Genomic DNA, 16,404 nt, shown 5'->3' on the forward strand with positions numbered 1-16,404 from the left:
GCCTGGGGTGGAGGAGTGAGGACAGGCTTTGATTTTGTGATTCCTTCAGCAAATACTGAGTCCACGTGGCTAGGCCATGTGGTTAACTCTGAGACACCAAAGGTGGCCAGAACAACAATCCCCCAGCCCTCTTGGAACTTAAGGCCTGGCCAGGGAGACAAAATCAAACTGGTACTAACCTCCTGGGCAGAGGCCTTAGGCCTACCCCTCCCCTCCCCTCTCCTGCCTGACATACTAAATATTTACTGAATAAGTGAAAAATATACACAAAAATATTTTTTGCCAACTGTGATAGAGGCTATGAAGATGTATGTGAAGCTATGAGGACTTATAATGGGGAGCGGGAAAGAGAAAATTCGAGGTCCTATATAGACTTTGAGGGTCAATGATAACTTCTATAAGGAAGTGAGGCTTGAACTATGATTTTTTTTTCTTGTGTTTTCTAAAGTTGCTATAATGAACATGTATTCTTTGCATGATTTATTTTAAAAGGATACTGTATATCATCATGATAAATAAAAACCGAAATCAACTGTTATACACAGGCAGAACCATCAAAATAAATGCAAAAGTATTTGCAACAGATACTGCAACAGATAACAGTATCGCCGGTACCTTGTAGCTAAGGCAGAGGGCCATGAGCCTGGAGCCTGCTCTCTGTGTTAACAAAGAAGACACAGCTGGGCCCAGTTGCTCCTTGGGTTTATCAGAGGGACAAAAAGAGTGAGCTCCTCATTCTGGAAGTCAGCATGATTGGAGGGTTCCCAGACACAGCCACTCAGGAAAAGCCCTGATGGGTAGATGGAGGTGTAGCAAGTAACGTGTCACTGGTGTCATGCTGTGGAGGAACCAGGTGTGGCAGGCGTGTAGAGGTGGGTGTGACCATCTTGATCGGGCCTCACAGGTGGCCTGATTTTAGACCTAAGCTTTAAAGACTAAGCAGGGAGAGTCAGCCAGAAGGGAGCAGGGCAAGGAGAGCCTCAGGCAGAGGAGGCAATATGTGCACAGTACGCGAAAGGGCCCCCAGGAAGGAAGAGGTTTGGATTGTTCAGCACCATCAAATGTCATCAGAGGGTGGAGATGATGTGAAGGCATCTCTCTCAGTACAAGGAATACTTTCCTAACAATGGAGTGGGCAGCCTTGGTGACCTGTCACTGGATTGTGCCAACAGAGGCTGCACAGCAACTTATTGGCCATGTGGTGTAGGGCATTTGGCAATCGAGCCACAGGAAGCCAGGACCCCTGGCTTCCAAGCCAGGACAGGGAAGGGCTGGCCCTCCTGGTCTAGGGTGAGAGTCCTCACCAAATTCTTGGTGTTTCTGGCCACCTCTGCTGGAGAAAACAAGGGAGGGCTGACCTGCAGCCTCCTCACACTGGTCTAGGCATTTCTAAGATGGTCTTCCCATCTCCCCCTATTCGAGTGGGATAGGAGGCTCAAACTAGGTCCTCCGGGAGCATGGTCTCACCCCTGACCAGGAGAGATGGGAGATGAGTCTCCATACCCAGGCCATGTGAACCAGTGCGGCTGGCTCACTGGAAATTCAGCTTCGAGATCTCCACCCCCACCCCAGCTAGGGTGATCAGCTCATTCCAGTTTACCACAGACTTTCCCAGTTTGGGCACTAGATGTCCCCTATCCCAGGAAACCCCTCTATCCTGGGCAAACTGGGATGTATGGTTATCCTAATTGTGGCCCTTTCCCTCTCCCCGGGACACACATCAACTCCACCCCAGAATCTTTTCCTTGCTTAACTAACCCCATTTACCCTGCTTGAAGTGGCAGGGCAGGGGGGCTGTCTTTATGGCACTCAGTGACATGCAATACTCGTTAACTGAGCACCTGGTATGAATAGGTCCCTGCCCCATGGACCATGCATTCTGGGCAGTAACCAGATGGATGTTGGATGACAATTCTGCAAATAAGGAGTTATATAATTAGACCATTTCCAATTACTGCAGAATAAATTACCCCCAAATTTAGCAGCTTGAAACAATAAACATTTATGATCTCACACGGTTCCAAATGGGTCAGGAATTCAGGAATGAGTGATTAGCTGGGCTGTTTCTGGCTCAGGGTCTCCCACAATTTTGCAGTCAAGATATTGTCTTGGGCTGTGGTCATCTGAAGGCCTGACGGAGGCTGTGGGATCTGCTTCCAAGGTGGGCCACTCACACACCTGGCAAGTCAGTACTGGTTGTTGGCCAGGTGCCTCAGTTCCTTGCCACGTGTGCTTCTCCAGATGCTGCTTGGGTGTCTTCACCCCATGGCAGGTGGCTTCCCCGAGCGCGAGTGATCCAAGAGAGAGTAAGGTGGAAACTTCAAGGACTTTTTTTTTTTTTTTTTTAATTCGGCCAGGCCATGCAGCATGTGGGATCTTAGTTCCACCGAACAGGGATCAAACCTGTGCCCCCTGCAGTGGAAGCGTGGAGTCATAACCACTGGACCGCCAGGGAAGTCCCCCAAGGACTTTTATGAATTGGCCTTGGAAATCACACTCTGTCATTTCTGAATATCCCATTGGTTACACCTGTCAGCCCTGCTCAGTGTGGGAGGGGACATTACAAGGGTGTGAATATCTACACGCAAGACTCCTGGAGGCTGGCTACCACAATTATGTTCTGCACTAGGCCCAACTTAATTATTGGGATTGGACTCAGCTCTTCAAGCCATCTTCTACGAGCAGGACTCCCCAGCATCATTGTCTTCTGTTCTAGGATCTCCCCTTCCCCTTCTTCTCTGAGGTCCCTTTCTGCTCACCACTGAGTCTGTGACATCTCTTTCTCCTGAACCTGTTCATCCTCCCCTCTCTGCAGGGAGCTGACCCATTTCTTCTTCTCCCTCCCTTGTTTCCCAAAGATGCCCTCATGGAATCTACCTTCATAACTCATTGCCAAGATCTACTGCCCAATCTGTGAAGTGAAATGAGAGGAGCAGGGACAAAGATAGATGGGCAGAGCCAGGCGAAGAGGAGCAGGCAGGTTCATAAGTGTAAAATATGGACAAACCTGCCATCATCTATTCCCTGGGACAAATAGATCATCACCAAATGGGCTGCAGAAGAGCAAAGAGACAAATTATCCAGCTGTGGCAGTGTCACCTGCTCCTTATTGATGGGCTCTTATGCTCGGGCCCAACTGCTCTCTGAGAATTGCATCCTCCAGTTCCTATGAGACCCCGAACAGGAGTGACAGGAAAGACAAGAAAGCTTTTATGTCTCGGCTGGGGCATGAGCCGCACTGCCAAGTTCCAGCTTTTCTGTAGTATGCATCATATACGTATATGAATTTTGTGACTTTGACACAGTGCCACATAAAAACATGATCAAAGTGCCACCCCATGTGTAAACTGGAAATCATACAAATGCCAGAGAAAGAGAACATTTTAACCGGTTAAATACTGAACGATTTCACAGCTGTTGGGTTGGAACAAATTATAAATTGTGTTTACGCTGATGCCACAAGGCGGCGCCACTACAGCCGGAAAACGACCACATTCTGTGTCACTATGGAGCAAATCACACAGTTGTTAGCATGCTTTGGACTCCAGCAACTGCCTCTTTGTGACTACTGAGCTGTTATTTTGCCACTCACTGTCATTATAAACAACTTTAAAAAGCTATAACAACGTCATTCAACAACATCGTTCACGAAGTAGAGAGGTCAATGCTGAAAACCACGCCCCCAAATCAGTACTTCGGAGCGGCTATTGGACGTGATAGAACACCGTGAATAAGATTGAACCACCTCCGTGACAGGCGGTGCAGAAAATTTGGGAGAGTGCCAGCGGATAGAGATAACGCAGCAAAGACACGAAGCAGCATCAAAAGCAAAGATATGGTAAGATGGTTATAGATTTACGAGCTGTGCGAGCGCGTTTCATCGCCTCCTTCACATTCATTCCTATGGGGAAACATGGGTCTTGGTATGCAACGTTTTGAATCCTGTGAAGTTTACAGAAGGCATCCTTCCTGAAAAAAATGGGACTTCCCTGGACCTACCCAGATATCCTGGTAGAAATATGGCTCCTGGAGCCCACTGCTCGAAGGGGAATGTTGTAGGTTGAATTGTGTCCTGTGAAATAATAGAAAATCTTTATGTGGTCTCTGACCCCAGTTCCTGGCACCTGAGCTCCTAAAACTCTTGTAATTTCCTAAGTGATAAAAGCACCAGAAGCCCTGTGTATTCAAATTATTTGGTCTTTGATCCTGGTTCCTAACACAGAGCTCCTAAATCCCTTGGAATTTCCGGGGTGATGGGAGCATCTTTTGCTCTAATGAGGCAATGTTTGATGGGCTCCTGGACCGGGGGCTGGTTACTAGAAAGATTAAACCATCATTAGAAGCCTGGAGCTTTTAGCACCAGCCCCCATCCTCCTGGAAGGGAAGAAAGGCTAGAGGTTGAGTTGATGATGGATCATGCCTACATGAGGAAGCTTCCATAAAAATCCCAAAAGTATGGGGTTCAGAGAGTTTCCAGGTTGGTGAACACATGCATGTGCTTGGAAGGTGGTGCACCCCAATTCCATGGGAACAGAAGTTCCTGCTCCCTGGACCACTGCAAACCTCATCCTACGTGTCTCTTCATCTGGCTGTTCATCTGTACCCTTTATTAAATAAAAAACCGGTTAACCTAAGTGTTTCCTTGAGTGCTACAAGCCATTCTAGCAAATTATCAAACCTAAGGAGGAGGTCACAGGATCCCTGATTTATAACCAGTCCTCCAGAAGTTTAGATTACAACCTGGAATTCTGATTGGCGTCTGAAGCCAGGGGCGAGGGTGGGGGGCAGTCTCGTGGGACTGAGCCCTTAACCTGTGGGGTCTGTACTAACTCTAGTTAGTGTCAGAATTGGATTAAATTATACGACATGCAGCTGGTGTCCCAGAGAATTGCTTAGTGTGGAAAACCCATGCATTTGGTGTCAGAAGTATTGTGGGTATGAGAGTAAAGGAGAAACACAGGAGTGTTTTTCTCATATATGTCCCCTAAAAATGATATTGAAGTCCTAAGCCCAGCACCTCAGAATGTGACATTATTTGGAAATAGGGTCTTTACAGAGGTCATCAAGTTATAATGAAGTCATTAGGGTGGGCTCTAGCCCAGCCTGACTGGTGTCCTTATAAAAAGGGGAAACAGACACATAGACAGCCATGCACAGAGGGAAGAGGATGTGAAGAGACACAGGGAGAACACCATGGGAAAACTGGAGCGATGCAGCCACAAGCCAGAGAACATCTGGAGATTCCAGAAGCTACAAGAGTCAAGGAAAAGATCCTCCCCTACAGGTTACAGAAGGAGCAGGGCCCTGCTAACACCTTGATCTCAGACTTCTAGCCTCCAGAGCTGTGAGACAATACATTTCTGTTGTTCTGGGCCACCCAGTTTGTGTGATTTTGCTACAGCAGCCTTGGAAACTAATACAGAATGTCAGCTTGAGACTCAAAATTATCTGCCACAGTAAGGAGCACAGAAATAGCAGAAAATTGGGCTTCCCTGGTGGTACAGTGGTTGAGAATCTGCCTGCTGATGCAGGGGACACGGGTTCGAGCCCTGGTCTGGGAGGATCCCACATGCCGCGGAGCAACTAGGCCCGTGAGCCACAACTACTGAGCCTGCGCGTCTGGAGCCTGTGTTTCGCAACAAGAGAGGCCACGATAGTGAGAGGCCCGCACACCGCCATGAAGTGGGCCCCGCTTGCCACAACTAGAGAAAGCCCTTGTACAGAAATGAAGACCCAACACAGCCAAAATAAATAAATTAATTAATAAACTCCTACCCCCAACATCTTCAAAAAAAGAAAAGAAAGAAAAAGAAATAGCAGAAAATTTCGAATTAGGCATGAGCATGAATTTTAGGCCAGAAAACAGTCATTTTTCAGTGCCTGCTGTAGACAAGGCCCCTTGCAACCTGCAGCATGCTGTCCTTGGAAGGCCATGGGCCCGGGTTAGAGACCTGGGTTTGGGATCCAGGCTGTATCTCTATTAGGCTGTGTGGTCTTTGGCCAGTAACTTAGCTTTGGGTGTCTCTGTTTTCTTAACTGTCAAATGAGTATAATAATCTACTTAATCATGAGAATTAAATGCAAATGCATGCATATGAAAATGAGCACCAGTTAAAGTTCTATCTATATGTGCTCTTAGGCTTTGGTATTTGCAATCCCATTTCCTATTCTCCCCATTTTAAGTGATGATGAAACGGAGGTCCAGAAATGGTTTAAAAAAAAAAAAAACTTTTTTAGGTTACACAGCACCTTAGAGTGCTCAATAAATATTAATTCCTATTTAAGAGTGACTCTTAAACATGTCATATCATGTATTATTATGCCCATTTTTACAGATGAGGTAACTGAGGCTCAGAGAAGCTAAGTTATGCCCAAGGTCACAGAAAAGTAGAAATTCCTACTCAGATCTGCCTGCTTCCAACACTGCAGGTGACAGTCTGGGCAAATTCAATAATCTTCAGTCCTGGGCCTGAAGGGAAGAGGGTGAGCACCAGTGATTTCCTAAGGCCTTGTAGGTTCTTTTTTTTTTAAAAGAAGTATTTATTTATTTATTTATTTATGGCTGCGTCGAGTCTTAGTTGTGGCACGCGGGCTCCAGAGCTCATGGGCTCTCTAGTTGCAGCACCTGGGCTTAGTTGTTCTGTGGCATGTGGGATCTTAGTTCCCCGACCAGGGATTGAACCCATGTTCCCTGCTTCGGAAGGTGGATTCTTAACCACTGGACCACCAGGGAAGTCCCAGGCTATTCAGGTAGGAGCTGTTATCTGCAACTACTTTCATCCAGGCTCAGTGCTTCAGGATAGTGCCTTGGAGCATCCTAGCTATGGCCTCAGGGGAATTCCCTTGCAGTCCAGTGGTTAGGGCTCCTTCACTGCCGAGGCCTGGGTTCAATCCCTGGTCGGGAACTAAGATCCAGCAAGCTGCTGGTGTGGCCTTAAAAAATAAATAAATAAATAAAAAAGGCTATGGCCTCAGAAGTCTTAGGTACCAGGTCACACATCCTCATCTTCCCATAGAGGGGAGAGGGGCACACCCTGGTTGTGACAACCAAAAAAAAAAAACAAAAAACAACTCCAGACATTGCCAAATGCCCCCCTGGAGGGAAAGGATGTCACTTGGAGAAACTCTGATCTTCTGGAAGAATGAAGAAACAAAATATATCAGGTGAGATCTGGATTAAAACAGTCCTATATGCAAATTGCAACTCTACCAATTATGATTTTGGGTAAATTACTTCATTTCAGCCTTATCCAGTTTCCCCATGTATAAACAAGGAATATATACCTACCAAATAGGGTTTTGATAAAGATCAGAAGAAGCATGCCAGGCACTTTGCAGAGTATATGGTAAGCACTTAATATATGGCAGCTATTAACATTGTTCCCATAGTTGAGACTGTAAGTATTTCCTCATGTCCTTCACTTATTCATGTAACAAATATTCAGTAACTGGTGTCTGTGTGCCAGGTCTTTCTTAGTAAGCCCTATCTGAATTTTTCTTTCTCAAAACCTTATCTGGTATGTACTATTACCATTTCTATTTATTCTGTGTGAACAGCATTTTTAATGCCAGCATAATATTCCATCATGTCTATTTTGATTCTTGGCCCTGGCCTCCTTTCTGAGGTCCAGACCCATACATCTACCTGGATGTCCCCCAGGAATGTTAACAGCATGTTTGGCCAATTAGCCCAGTGCCTAGCACCTAGCAAGCCCTCCATAAAAATGAGCTATTACTGGCCATCAGTGTCATTTTTAGCCCCTGCTGATCCACCTCCTCTTGCTACTCCTCAGTGGGTTCTCAGAGTCACTTATTTTCTGTCAGCAGTCTTGGCCCTGGGTTAAAGCCCTGATTTGTTGTCCCTGTGGGGAGCCCATAGGAGAATCCAGCCTGGTTTTCCCACCTGCAGGGAAGAACTGAAGCAATGAAAATAGACACTCCCACGCTAATCAGAGTGCCCTAAACAACCAATTTGGTGGGGAGAATTTGCTAGCAGTAGGCAAGACATAAAGTTCCCCCACGGCAGCCTGGCAGCCTTGCTGAGTGTGCCAGCAAATGATTCCTGGGGCCTGGCTGGTGCTTCACAGGCACCACCGGGGCCCATGGAGAAGAGCTAATTTATGCTATTAGTATAGTTACATCAACAGTGTCTGCTGAGTGTTCCAAAACTGTATTTCATGGTCTTGGGGCCAGAACAGGGAGGAGCAATTTAGAAGCCACCACCAGGGAAGCAGAGCAGAGTAGAGGTAATACCAACAGCCTCTGGGTGAGATAGGCCTGGGTTTGAGTTCCAGCTTTGCCCCTCACTAGTTGGGTGATAGCCAGCTCTGTCATGCTGAGCTTCTATTTCTTCACCTGTAGGGTTGGGGTGATGCTAATGATAGTTATTCGTGGAATGTTTCTTGATCAACCATTCAGGTATTCAACCATTAAGAGTTATTCAAAAATAGGATTTTTTTTTTAATACACAAAGTTATACTTCCCCACCTCTCTCACACACACACACACATCCATATAACCCTTGATGACATTAAAAAAATAAACAGTACACGTATATGATCCGAAATAAATTGGAAATCACACAGTATAAAATGAAAAATGCTTTTTTTTTGGTCCGGGCAGTGGCTTGCGGGATCTTAATTCCCCGACCAGGTATTGAACCCGGGCCCTCCGCTGTAAAAGTGCGGAGTCCTAACCACTGGACCGCCAGGGAATTCCCCCAAAATACTTTCATTTAAAAAAAAAATCTACAAAAAGAGCAATTTCATAGGATTCAACCTAATATGACCAGCCACCGTTCTAAAGCTTTATAGTCCTCAACAAGTCCATGACGTAGGAACAATTATTACCCTCTCCCTCGGTAATAATAAGAATTTCTTCTAAAGAGAAGAAGGACTTGGGGGGAAAGTGCCGGCTACCTAAACGGCCTCCACAAGTGATTTGAAAGTTTGAGAAACAGAGGTCAGCACATGTAATTAATTAAGCGCTAAACAGGACTATCCGCCTGGTGTCCGAAACACGATCCCCTGGGGGTCCACACGCGGCGCAGACTTGGTCCGAAGGGCAATCCCTCGCGGTACCAGGGGTGACCCGTCTCTCTCGCCCCGGCACGACCCTCTACGTGTTTTCCCGGGAAAGGCGAGCCGGGCTCCGCCACCTCAACCAGTCTTGCTAGAGTAGGCTTATCCCTGCGAACAAAAGCATTCGGAGAGACTGCCGCCTCAGCCACTCAACGCCGAGCCCCGGCCGGCGCCTCCAATTAGATCCGAACTTCCAATTGGTGAAGTGTTGTTGAAGAAGGTGGGACAGAGCGGGAAAGTTCCTCCTCCCTCGGGGTTCTCAGCCAACCGCGGCGTCGGGGCGGCAGCCGCCGAGTTAGGTTGCACCGCGTGTAGTGATCTAGGGGGTCCGAGGGCGGGGCGGGGAGCAGGCCGGGGGCTGCGGGGAGGGGACGCTTCCCGCGGGCACGCGGAGTGAAGACGGTGACAGCCACGCGCGCACGTGCGTGCCCGGCTGCAGCGCGGCCCCGACACCTCCCTCGGCGGCTGAGAAGCGCGCGGGGTCTGGGCCTCCGGCGTCTAGGGGCCCCGTCCCCGGGCGTCACCAGCGTCCCCGGCCCGAGTCCCGGAGAGCCGGGCCGTGCCCGCCCCGTCGGTCCCCGATCGCGATCCCTTCCCGTGGCCGTCAGGGTTCGCCCCCCAACTCCCATTTCGGTTCCCGGGGCAGGGTCCTCGCGGTCCATGCTGGCCGCTGGGGGCCCGCGCCGCTCAGCCAGCTCCCGGGCCGGCCGGCCGGCCACCATGGTGGCCCTGAGGCCTGTGAGGCTCCTCCAGGGAGGCTAAAAGGTCCAGAGCGCAGGCCTCGGGGCGCGAGGGTCCCGAACCTGAGCCCCGCGCCATGGCCGGGGCCATCGCTTCCCGAATGAGCTTCAGCTCGCTCAAGAGGAAGCAGCCCAAGACGTTCACAGTGCGGATCGTCACCATGGACGCGGAGATGGAGTTCAATTGCGAGGTAACTGGCTGCAACGGGCTGCGGCGAAGGGGAGCGCGGCGGGATCCGGCCGGGTGCTGGTCCGGCACCGACGCGGACGCCCTTGCCGCGGTGACAGTGGAAGTGGAAGCTTCAGGATTCTGTTTATATCAGCTCTGGGCAGAGATAGAGTCAACCAGAACTGGAAGGGGCCATCTAGGCCCAAATCCTCATGTTAAAGATAATCGCTGCTTTTTTTCAATGGGGCTTTCGGGTTTGGAAGCACTTCCTGAAGGTTTTCATTCATTGTTACTGCAAGAGTCTGAAAGCATTCGTGGTAGCGAATTCTAGTTTTCAGTGTCACGCTTAAGCTCCAGCTCTATAGAGTTTAAACTTTATTAGATAATATTATGTACCCCAGATATTATAAGTTGCATCTCGTTTTATTGGAAAGTCTATAGTACTTGTTTCCCTTTTTCACAGCTTAAATTTTCTGGGAAAAAACAAAACAAAACTTTGAGGAAAGAGACGGTGTCTTAAACTTTCCATACAGTTTCTATCATGATGGTAACAGTTATCATTTATTGAATACTTCCTAAATGCCAGATATTCATACACTTAATTCTCAAAACAACTCAATGAGGTAGGTACCCCAAACCATATATCTAGTAAATGGCGAAGGGGGGGTTTTGATTCAAGATCTTAGCCAATACAGTACTGCCTCTCAAGTAGTTTAAGTCCTTGCTACTCAAAGTGTGGCCTGTGGACCAGCAGCATTGGCAGCAGTAACCTAAGTCAGGGGTTGGCAAACTTTTTCTGTAAAGGCCCACATAGTAAATATTTTCAGCTTTGCCGGCTTTAGGGTCTCAGTTGCAACTACTCAACTGAGCTCTACCATGGTAGCACAAAAGCAGCCTTAGACAGGATCAACTTCCAGCATGACAGGGTGAGGAACTCCACTGACCTGGTTCCCTGTAAACTGGTAAAACATTAAAAAAAAAAAAATTTTAAACCCTCTGGAAATTGTCCTAAGGGCAAACATCAGGTGAAGAAACAGCTACTCAAGAAAATCTATGATAATTCGGTAAGAAAGGCAAGAGTTTGTGGTATTTGTTTTTGTTTTGGCCGAAAGGCATAAGGGATCTTAGTTCCCTGACCGGGGATCAAACCCATGGCCCCCTACAGTGGAAGCATGGAGTCTTAACCACTGGACTGCCAGGGAAGTCCCAAGAGTTTGTGGTATTTGAAGCAAGACCACTACTACCGTCCCTGCTCCCAGCTCTCAACAACGGCTGCAACCCAGTACACTGGGCTCCCTCTTCCCCTAGCTCCCAGTCAGACAGCTTTCTTCCCAGGAGGAGCATGACTTTAGGGCTTCTCCTGCCCAAGGCTACTTGCTGCTGAGGCAAAATCCTGGTTGAGTGAAGCTGAAAGATGGGGCTTCCTTCCTTCACCCAGCTCCTACTTATGGAATGGAAGCTGTACTCTGGGCATGGCCCACTGAGAGTACTGGGGTCCCATTTGCTCTATCCCCACCCTCAGTTTGTGAGATGGTGGTACCAGCCAGGAGAGGCAAACTGAGAAGACCTCAGGCTAGTGTGTCTCCCCCTCCCCACTTCTATCAAGAGCTCAGAGATTTTGCCTGGAGGGAGAAGCAGGCTCCTAATCTCTTCCCAGAAAGTAGTGACTTCATTTGCAGTAGAGTGTGGAGAAATTTATGCCTAAGGGTGCTTTCAAGAACTGTGGAGGTTTTAGTGAAAGGCAATTGGGAGGAGATTTGTGGATTTAATAAAGATACAGCCTAGACTTGTAAGCCAGCTAGTTTGCAGGAGAGAATAAGACAGCTGGGAAGAGCCCTCCTGGGGTCAGGACAAATATCAAACACTAATCTCAAAAGAGCCACCTTTTGATTGGATTACTTTATAGAACAAGTTATGCCCCAGAGCATTGTTGAAAATAATAGAATAATATACCACAATTAGTGTAGTTTAACAGTTGGGTGTGACCAGGGAAAGAGAGGGAGAGTCCTACTAAGACCACTGTCATCTTGGGTGACTTTGGGCAAATCCAAAGATATGTCTTCCTGAGGAGCAACATCATAGACCTCAACACTGTGACAGGGGAAATAGATTTCAGTAAAACAGTCCAGCCAGTCACTAAACAAATAAACAAGCAAATAACAGTAACCAGCCCAGTTGGGGGGGGGGGACCACTCCCTAGAGTTGCTGTAAGTATGTTCACAGAACTAAAAGAAAGCATGATTAAGAAGGAAGGTATAATGACATTTTTGCATCAACTAGATAGTATCAGTAAAGCGATATGAATTATAAAAAGAACCAAATTAAAATCCTGGAATTGGGGCTTCCCGGGTGGCACAGTGGTTAAGAATCCGCCTGCCAATGCAGGGGATATGGGTTCAAGCCCTGGTCTGGGAAGATCCCACATGCCGTGGAGCAACTAAGCCCGTGTGCCACAACTCCTGAAGCCCGGGTGCTTAGAGCCCATGCTCTGCAACAAGAGGAGCCACTGCAATGAGAAGCCTGCACACCACAACAAAGAGTAGCCCCCGCTCACCACAACTAGAGAAAGCCCGTGCACAGCAACAAAGACCCAACGCAGCCAAAATAATAAAATAAATTAAATAAATTAATTTAAAAAATTCTGGAATTAGAAAATACAATGACTGAAATAAAAAATTCACTAGAGGGGCTCAAGGGAGATTCCAACAGGCAGAAGAAATAATTAGTATACTTGATGATAGATTGATAGAGATTATGTAAGGTGAAGAGTAGAGAGAAAAAGAATGAAGAAAAATGTACAGAACCTCAGAGAAATGTGAGGATCATTCAGTGCACCAACATGTGTAATGGGACTACCAGAGGAGAGGAGAGAGAAAAAATATTCCAAAAAAATTGGCTGAAACTTCCTAAATTAATTGAAAAACAATAACCTGTATATTCAGGAAGCTCAATGAACTCCAGGGAGGATAAACACAAAGAGGTTCACAGACACATCATAGTAAAAATGCTGAAAGTCAGACAGGGAGAAAATCTGGAAAGCAACAAGAGAAAAATGACTTGACACTTATAAGGGAACCCCAATAAGATTAACAGCTAAGTTCTCAGCAGAAGCTGTGGAGGCCAGAGGCAGTGGGATAACATTCAAAGTGCTCAAAGAAAAAACTTGTCAACTAGGAAACCTATCTCCAACATAGCTGGATATAAATGAAAAGGACATTTCAAAAACAAAGTTAAATAAAGAATTTCCCAGATAAACAAAAACAGAGACTTTGTTGTTTAAAGACCCACCTTACAAGAAATATTAAAGGAAGCTTTTCAGGCCTAAAGCAAGTGACCCCAGATAGTAATTCAAATCCGCGTGAAAAAAATCAAAGAGCACCAGTAAATGTAATAACATAATTATAAAAGACAGTATAAATGTATATTTTCCTCCTTTTAACTGATTTAAAATGCAATTATATAAAATAATTTGTATATAATATACAATAATATTTGTATATACTATATTGTTGGGCCTATAACATGGAAACGTAATATATGTTTAATAGGTGTGCCAATAACAGTACAAAGGAGGTGGGTGAAAACCAAGCTGTAATAGGCTAAGGAAATGATTACAGATGGTAAAGTAATAACTACAACAATATATTGCTGGGTTTGTAACTTTAATAGATATAGTATACAATAATTATAATACTATAAAAAAGGGGGAAGGGAACAGAACTATGTAGAATAACATTTCTATATAATCGCTGCAGTTAAGCTAGTATAAATCTGAAGCTGATTCTTTTTTTTAATATATATATATCTTTTTAAAATTTGTTTAATTATTTACTTTTTGGCTGCATTTGATTTTCATTGCTGCGCGCGGGCTTTCTCTACTTGCAGCGAGCGGGGGCTGCTCTTTGTTAAGGTGCGCGGGCTTCTCATTGCAGTGGCTTCTCTTGTTGTGGAGCACGGGATCTAGGCATGCAGGCTTCAGTAGTTGCGGCACGTGGGCTCAGTAGTTGTGGCTTGCGGGCTCTAGAGCGCAGGCTCAGTAGTTGTGGTGCATGGGCTTAGTTGCTCCACGGCATGTGGGATCTACCGGGACCAGGGCTTGAACCCATGTCCCCTGCATTGGCAGGCGGATTCTTAACCACTGCGCCACCAGGGAAGTCCAATATATATATATTTTTGGTGTGAACCATTTTTAAAGTTTTTATTGAGTTTGTTACAATTTTGCTTCTGTTTTTTGGCCCCAAGGCGTGTGGGATCTTAGCTCCCCAACCAGGGGTTGAACCTGCATTGGAAGGCGAAGTCTTAACCACTGGACTGCCAGGGAAGTCCCTCTGAAGCTGATTCTGATAAGTCAGGATTATGTGGTTAAACCCTAGAATAACCACTTTAAAAAAAAAAATCTTTAAAAATACAGTGGAAAAATAAATAAATAAATAGTGGAAAAACTATTAAAGAAATTTAAATGCTTCATTAGAAACTATTCACTTAATGCAAATCAAATTGTAAAGGAGGAATAGAGAATTTAAAAAGACAAGAAAAACATAGAAAACAAAAAATAAAATGGCAGTTGTATCCCAAATAATTAAATAACTTAAATGAAGTGGACAAATTCCTAAAATGAAACCAGCTACCAAAAGTGACTCAAGAAGAAAGAGTAAATTAGCAATAAAAATACTACTCACAGTAAAAAACCCATGTGCTACCCACTAGTGGCCCAGGTGGCTTCACCACTGAATTCTACCAAACATTTCAAGATCAATAAATACCAATTCTTCACAAACGTTTCCAAAAAACTAGAAGAGGAGGGACCACGTCCCAGCTCATTTTATGAGACCATCATTATCCTGATACTGAAATAAGACAAAGATAACACAAGAAAACTAGAGATCAATATCTCTTATGAGTATGGAAGCCACAATCCTTAACAAAAATATTAGGAATCCAGCAACATATTAAAAAAACTATACTCCATAACCAAGTGAGATTTATCCCAGAAATGCAAGGTTGGTTTAACATCCAAAAATCAATTAATGTAATATATAATATCAGTAGAACAAAAAGCAGAAATTACAGGATTATCTCAATCGATGCAGAAAAAGCACTTGACAAAGTGCAACAGCATTTCATGATAAAAGCACCCAACAAAATAGGAATAGAAGGGAACAGCCCAATATCACACTTAATGGTGAAAGACTGGATGTTTACTCTTTAAGATCAGGAATAAGACAAGGATGTCCCCTCTCACCACTTCTATTCAACATTGTACTGCTGGTTCTAGCCAGGACAATTAGGCAAGACATGAAATAAAAGGCATCTATATTGGAAAGGAAGAAGTAAACCTATGTCTGTTTACACATAATATTATTTTGTATACAGATATTTAAATTATTTATTTAACATCTTTATTGGAGTATAATTGCTTTACAATGGTGTGTTAGTTTCTGCTGTATAACAAAGTGAATCAGCTATACATATACATACATCCCCATATCTCCTCCCTCTTGCATCTCCCTCCCACCCTCCCTATCCCATCCCTTTAGGTGGACACAAAGCACTCTTCTCACTAGCTATCTATTTTACATTTGGTAGTGTATATATGTCCATGCCACTCTCTCACTTCGTCCCAGCTTACCCTTCCCCCTCCCCATGTCCTCAAGGCCATTCTCTACATCTGCATCTTTTTTTTTTTTTTTTGCGGTACGCGGGCCTCTCACTGTTGTGGCCTCTCCCGTTGTGGAGCACAGGCTCCGGACGCACAGGCTCAGTGGCATGGCTCACGGGCCCAGCCGCTCCGCGGCATGTGGGATCTTCCCAGACCGGGGCACAAACCCGTGTCCGCTGCTTTGGCAGGCGGACTCTCAACCACTGTGCCACCAGGGAAGCCCTACATCTGAATCTTTATTCCTGTCCTGCCACTAGGTTCTTCACAACCTTTTCTTTTTAGATTCCATATATATGTGTTAGCATATGGTATTTGTTTTTCTCTTTCTGACTTACTTCACTCTGTTTGACAGTCTCTAGGTTCATCCACCGCGCCACAAATAACTCAGTTTCACTTCTTTTTATGGCTGAGTAATATTCCATTGTATATATGTGCCACATCTTCTTTATCCATTCATCTGTCGATGGATACTTAGGTGGCTTCCATGTCCTGGCTATTGTAAATAGAGCTGCAGTGAACACTGTGGTACATAACTCTTTTTGAATTATGGTTTTCTCAGGTTATATGCCCAATAGTGGGATTGCTGGGTCGTATGGTAGTTCTATTTGTAGTTTTGTAAGGAACCTCCATACTGTTCTCCATAGTGGCTGTATCAATTTACATTCCCACCAACAGTGCAAGAGGGTTCCCTTTTCTCCACACCCTCTCTAGCATTTATTGAAGATTTTTTGATTATGGCCATTCTAACTGGTGTGA

General features: G+C 45.5%; 1 protein-coding gene across 4 annotated transcripts in view; it reads left to right on the plus strand.

The window, feature by feature from the left end:
* Nucleotides 1-9,425: 9,425 nt before the first annotated feature.
* NF2 (NF2, moesin-ezrin-radixin like (MERLIN) tumor suppressor) overlaps nt 9,426-16,404 on the plus strand; it is a 79,311-nt gene continuing 72,332 nt past the window's right edge. For 2 of the 4 annotated variants that reach the window (XM_033837149.2, XM_033837148.2), the window contains exon 1: nt 9,428-10,011. In XM_033837149.2, the coding sequence (XP_033693040.1) occupies nt 9,898-10,011 (114 nt within the window). In that variant the 5' untranslated portion in view covers nt 9,428-9,897. Of the gene's footprint in view, nt 10,012-16,404 lie in introns of all 4 variants that reach the window. The other 2 variants (XM_019950511.3, XM_073790281.1) reach the window with 2 other exon arrangements.

The sequence above is a fragment of the Tursiops truncatus genome, chromosome 13, assembly GCF_011762595.2.
Source record: "Tursiops truncatus isolate mTurTru1 chromosome 13, mTurTru1.mat.Y, whole genome shotgun sequence".
NCBI classification, from domain to species: Eukaryota; Metazoa; Chordata; class Mammalia; order Artiodactyla; family Delphinidae; genus Tursiops; species Tursiops truncatus.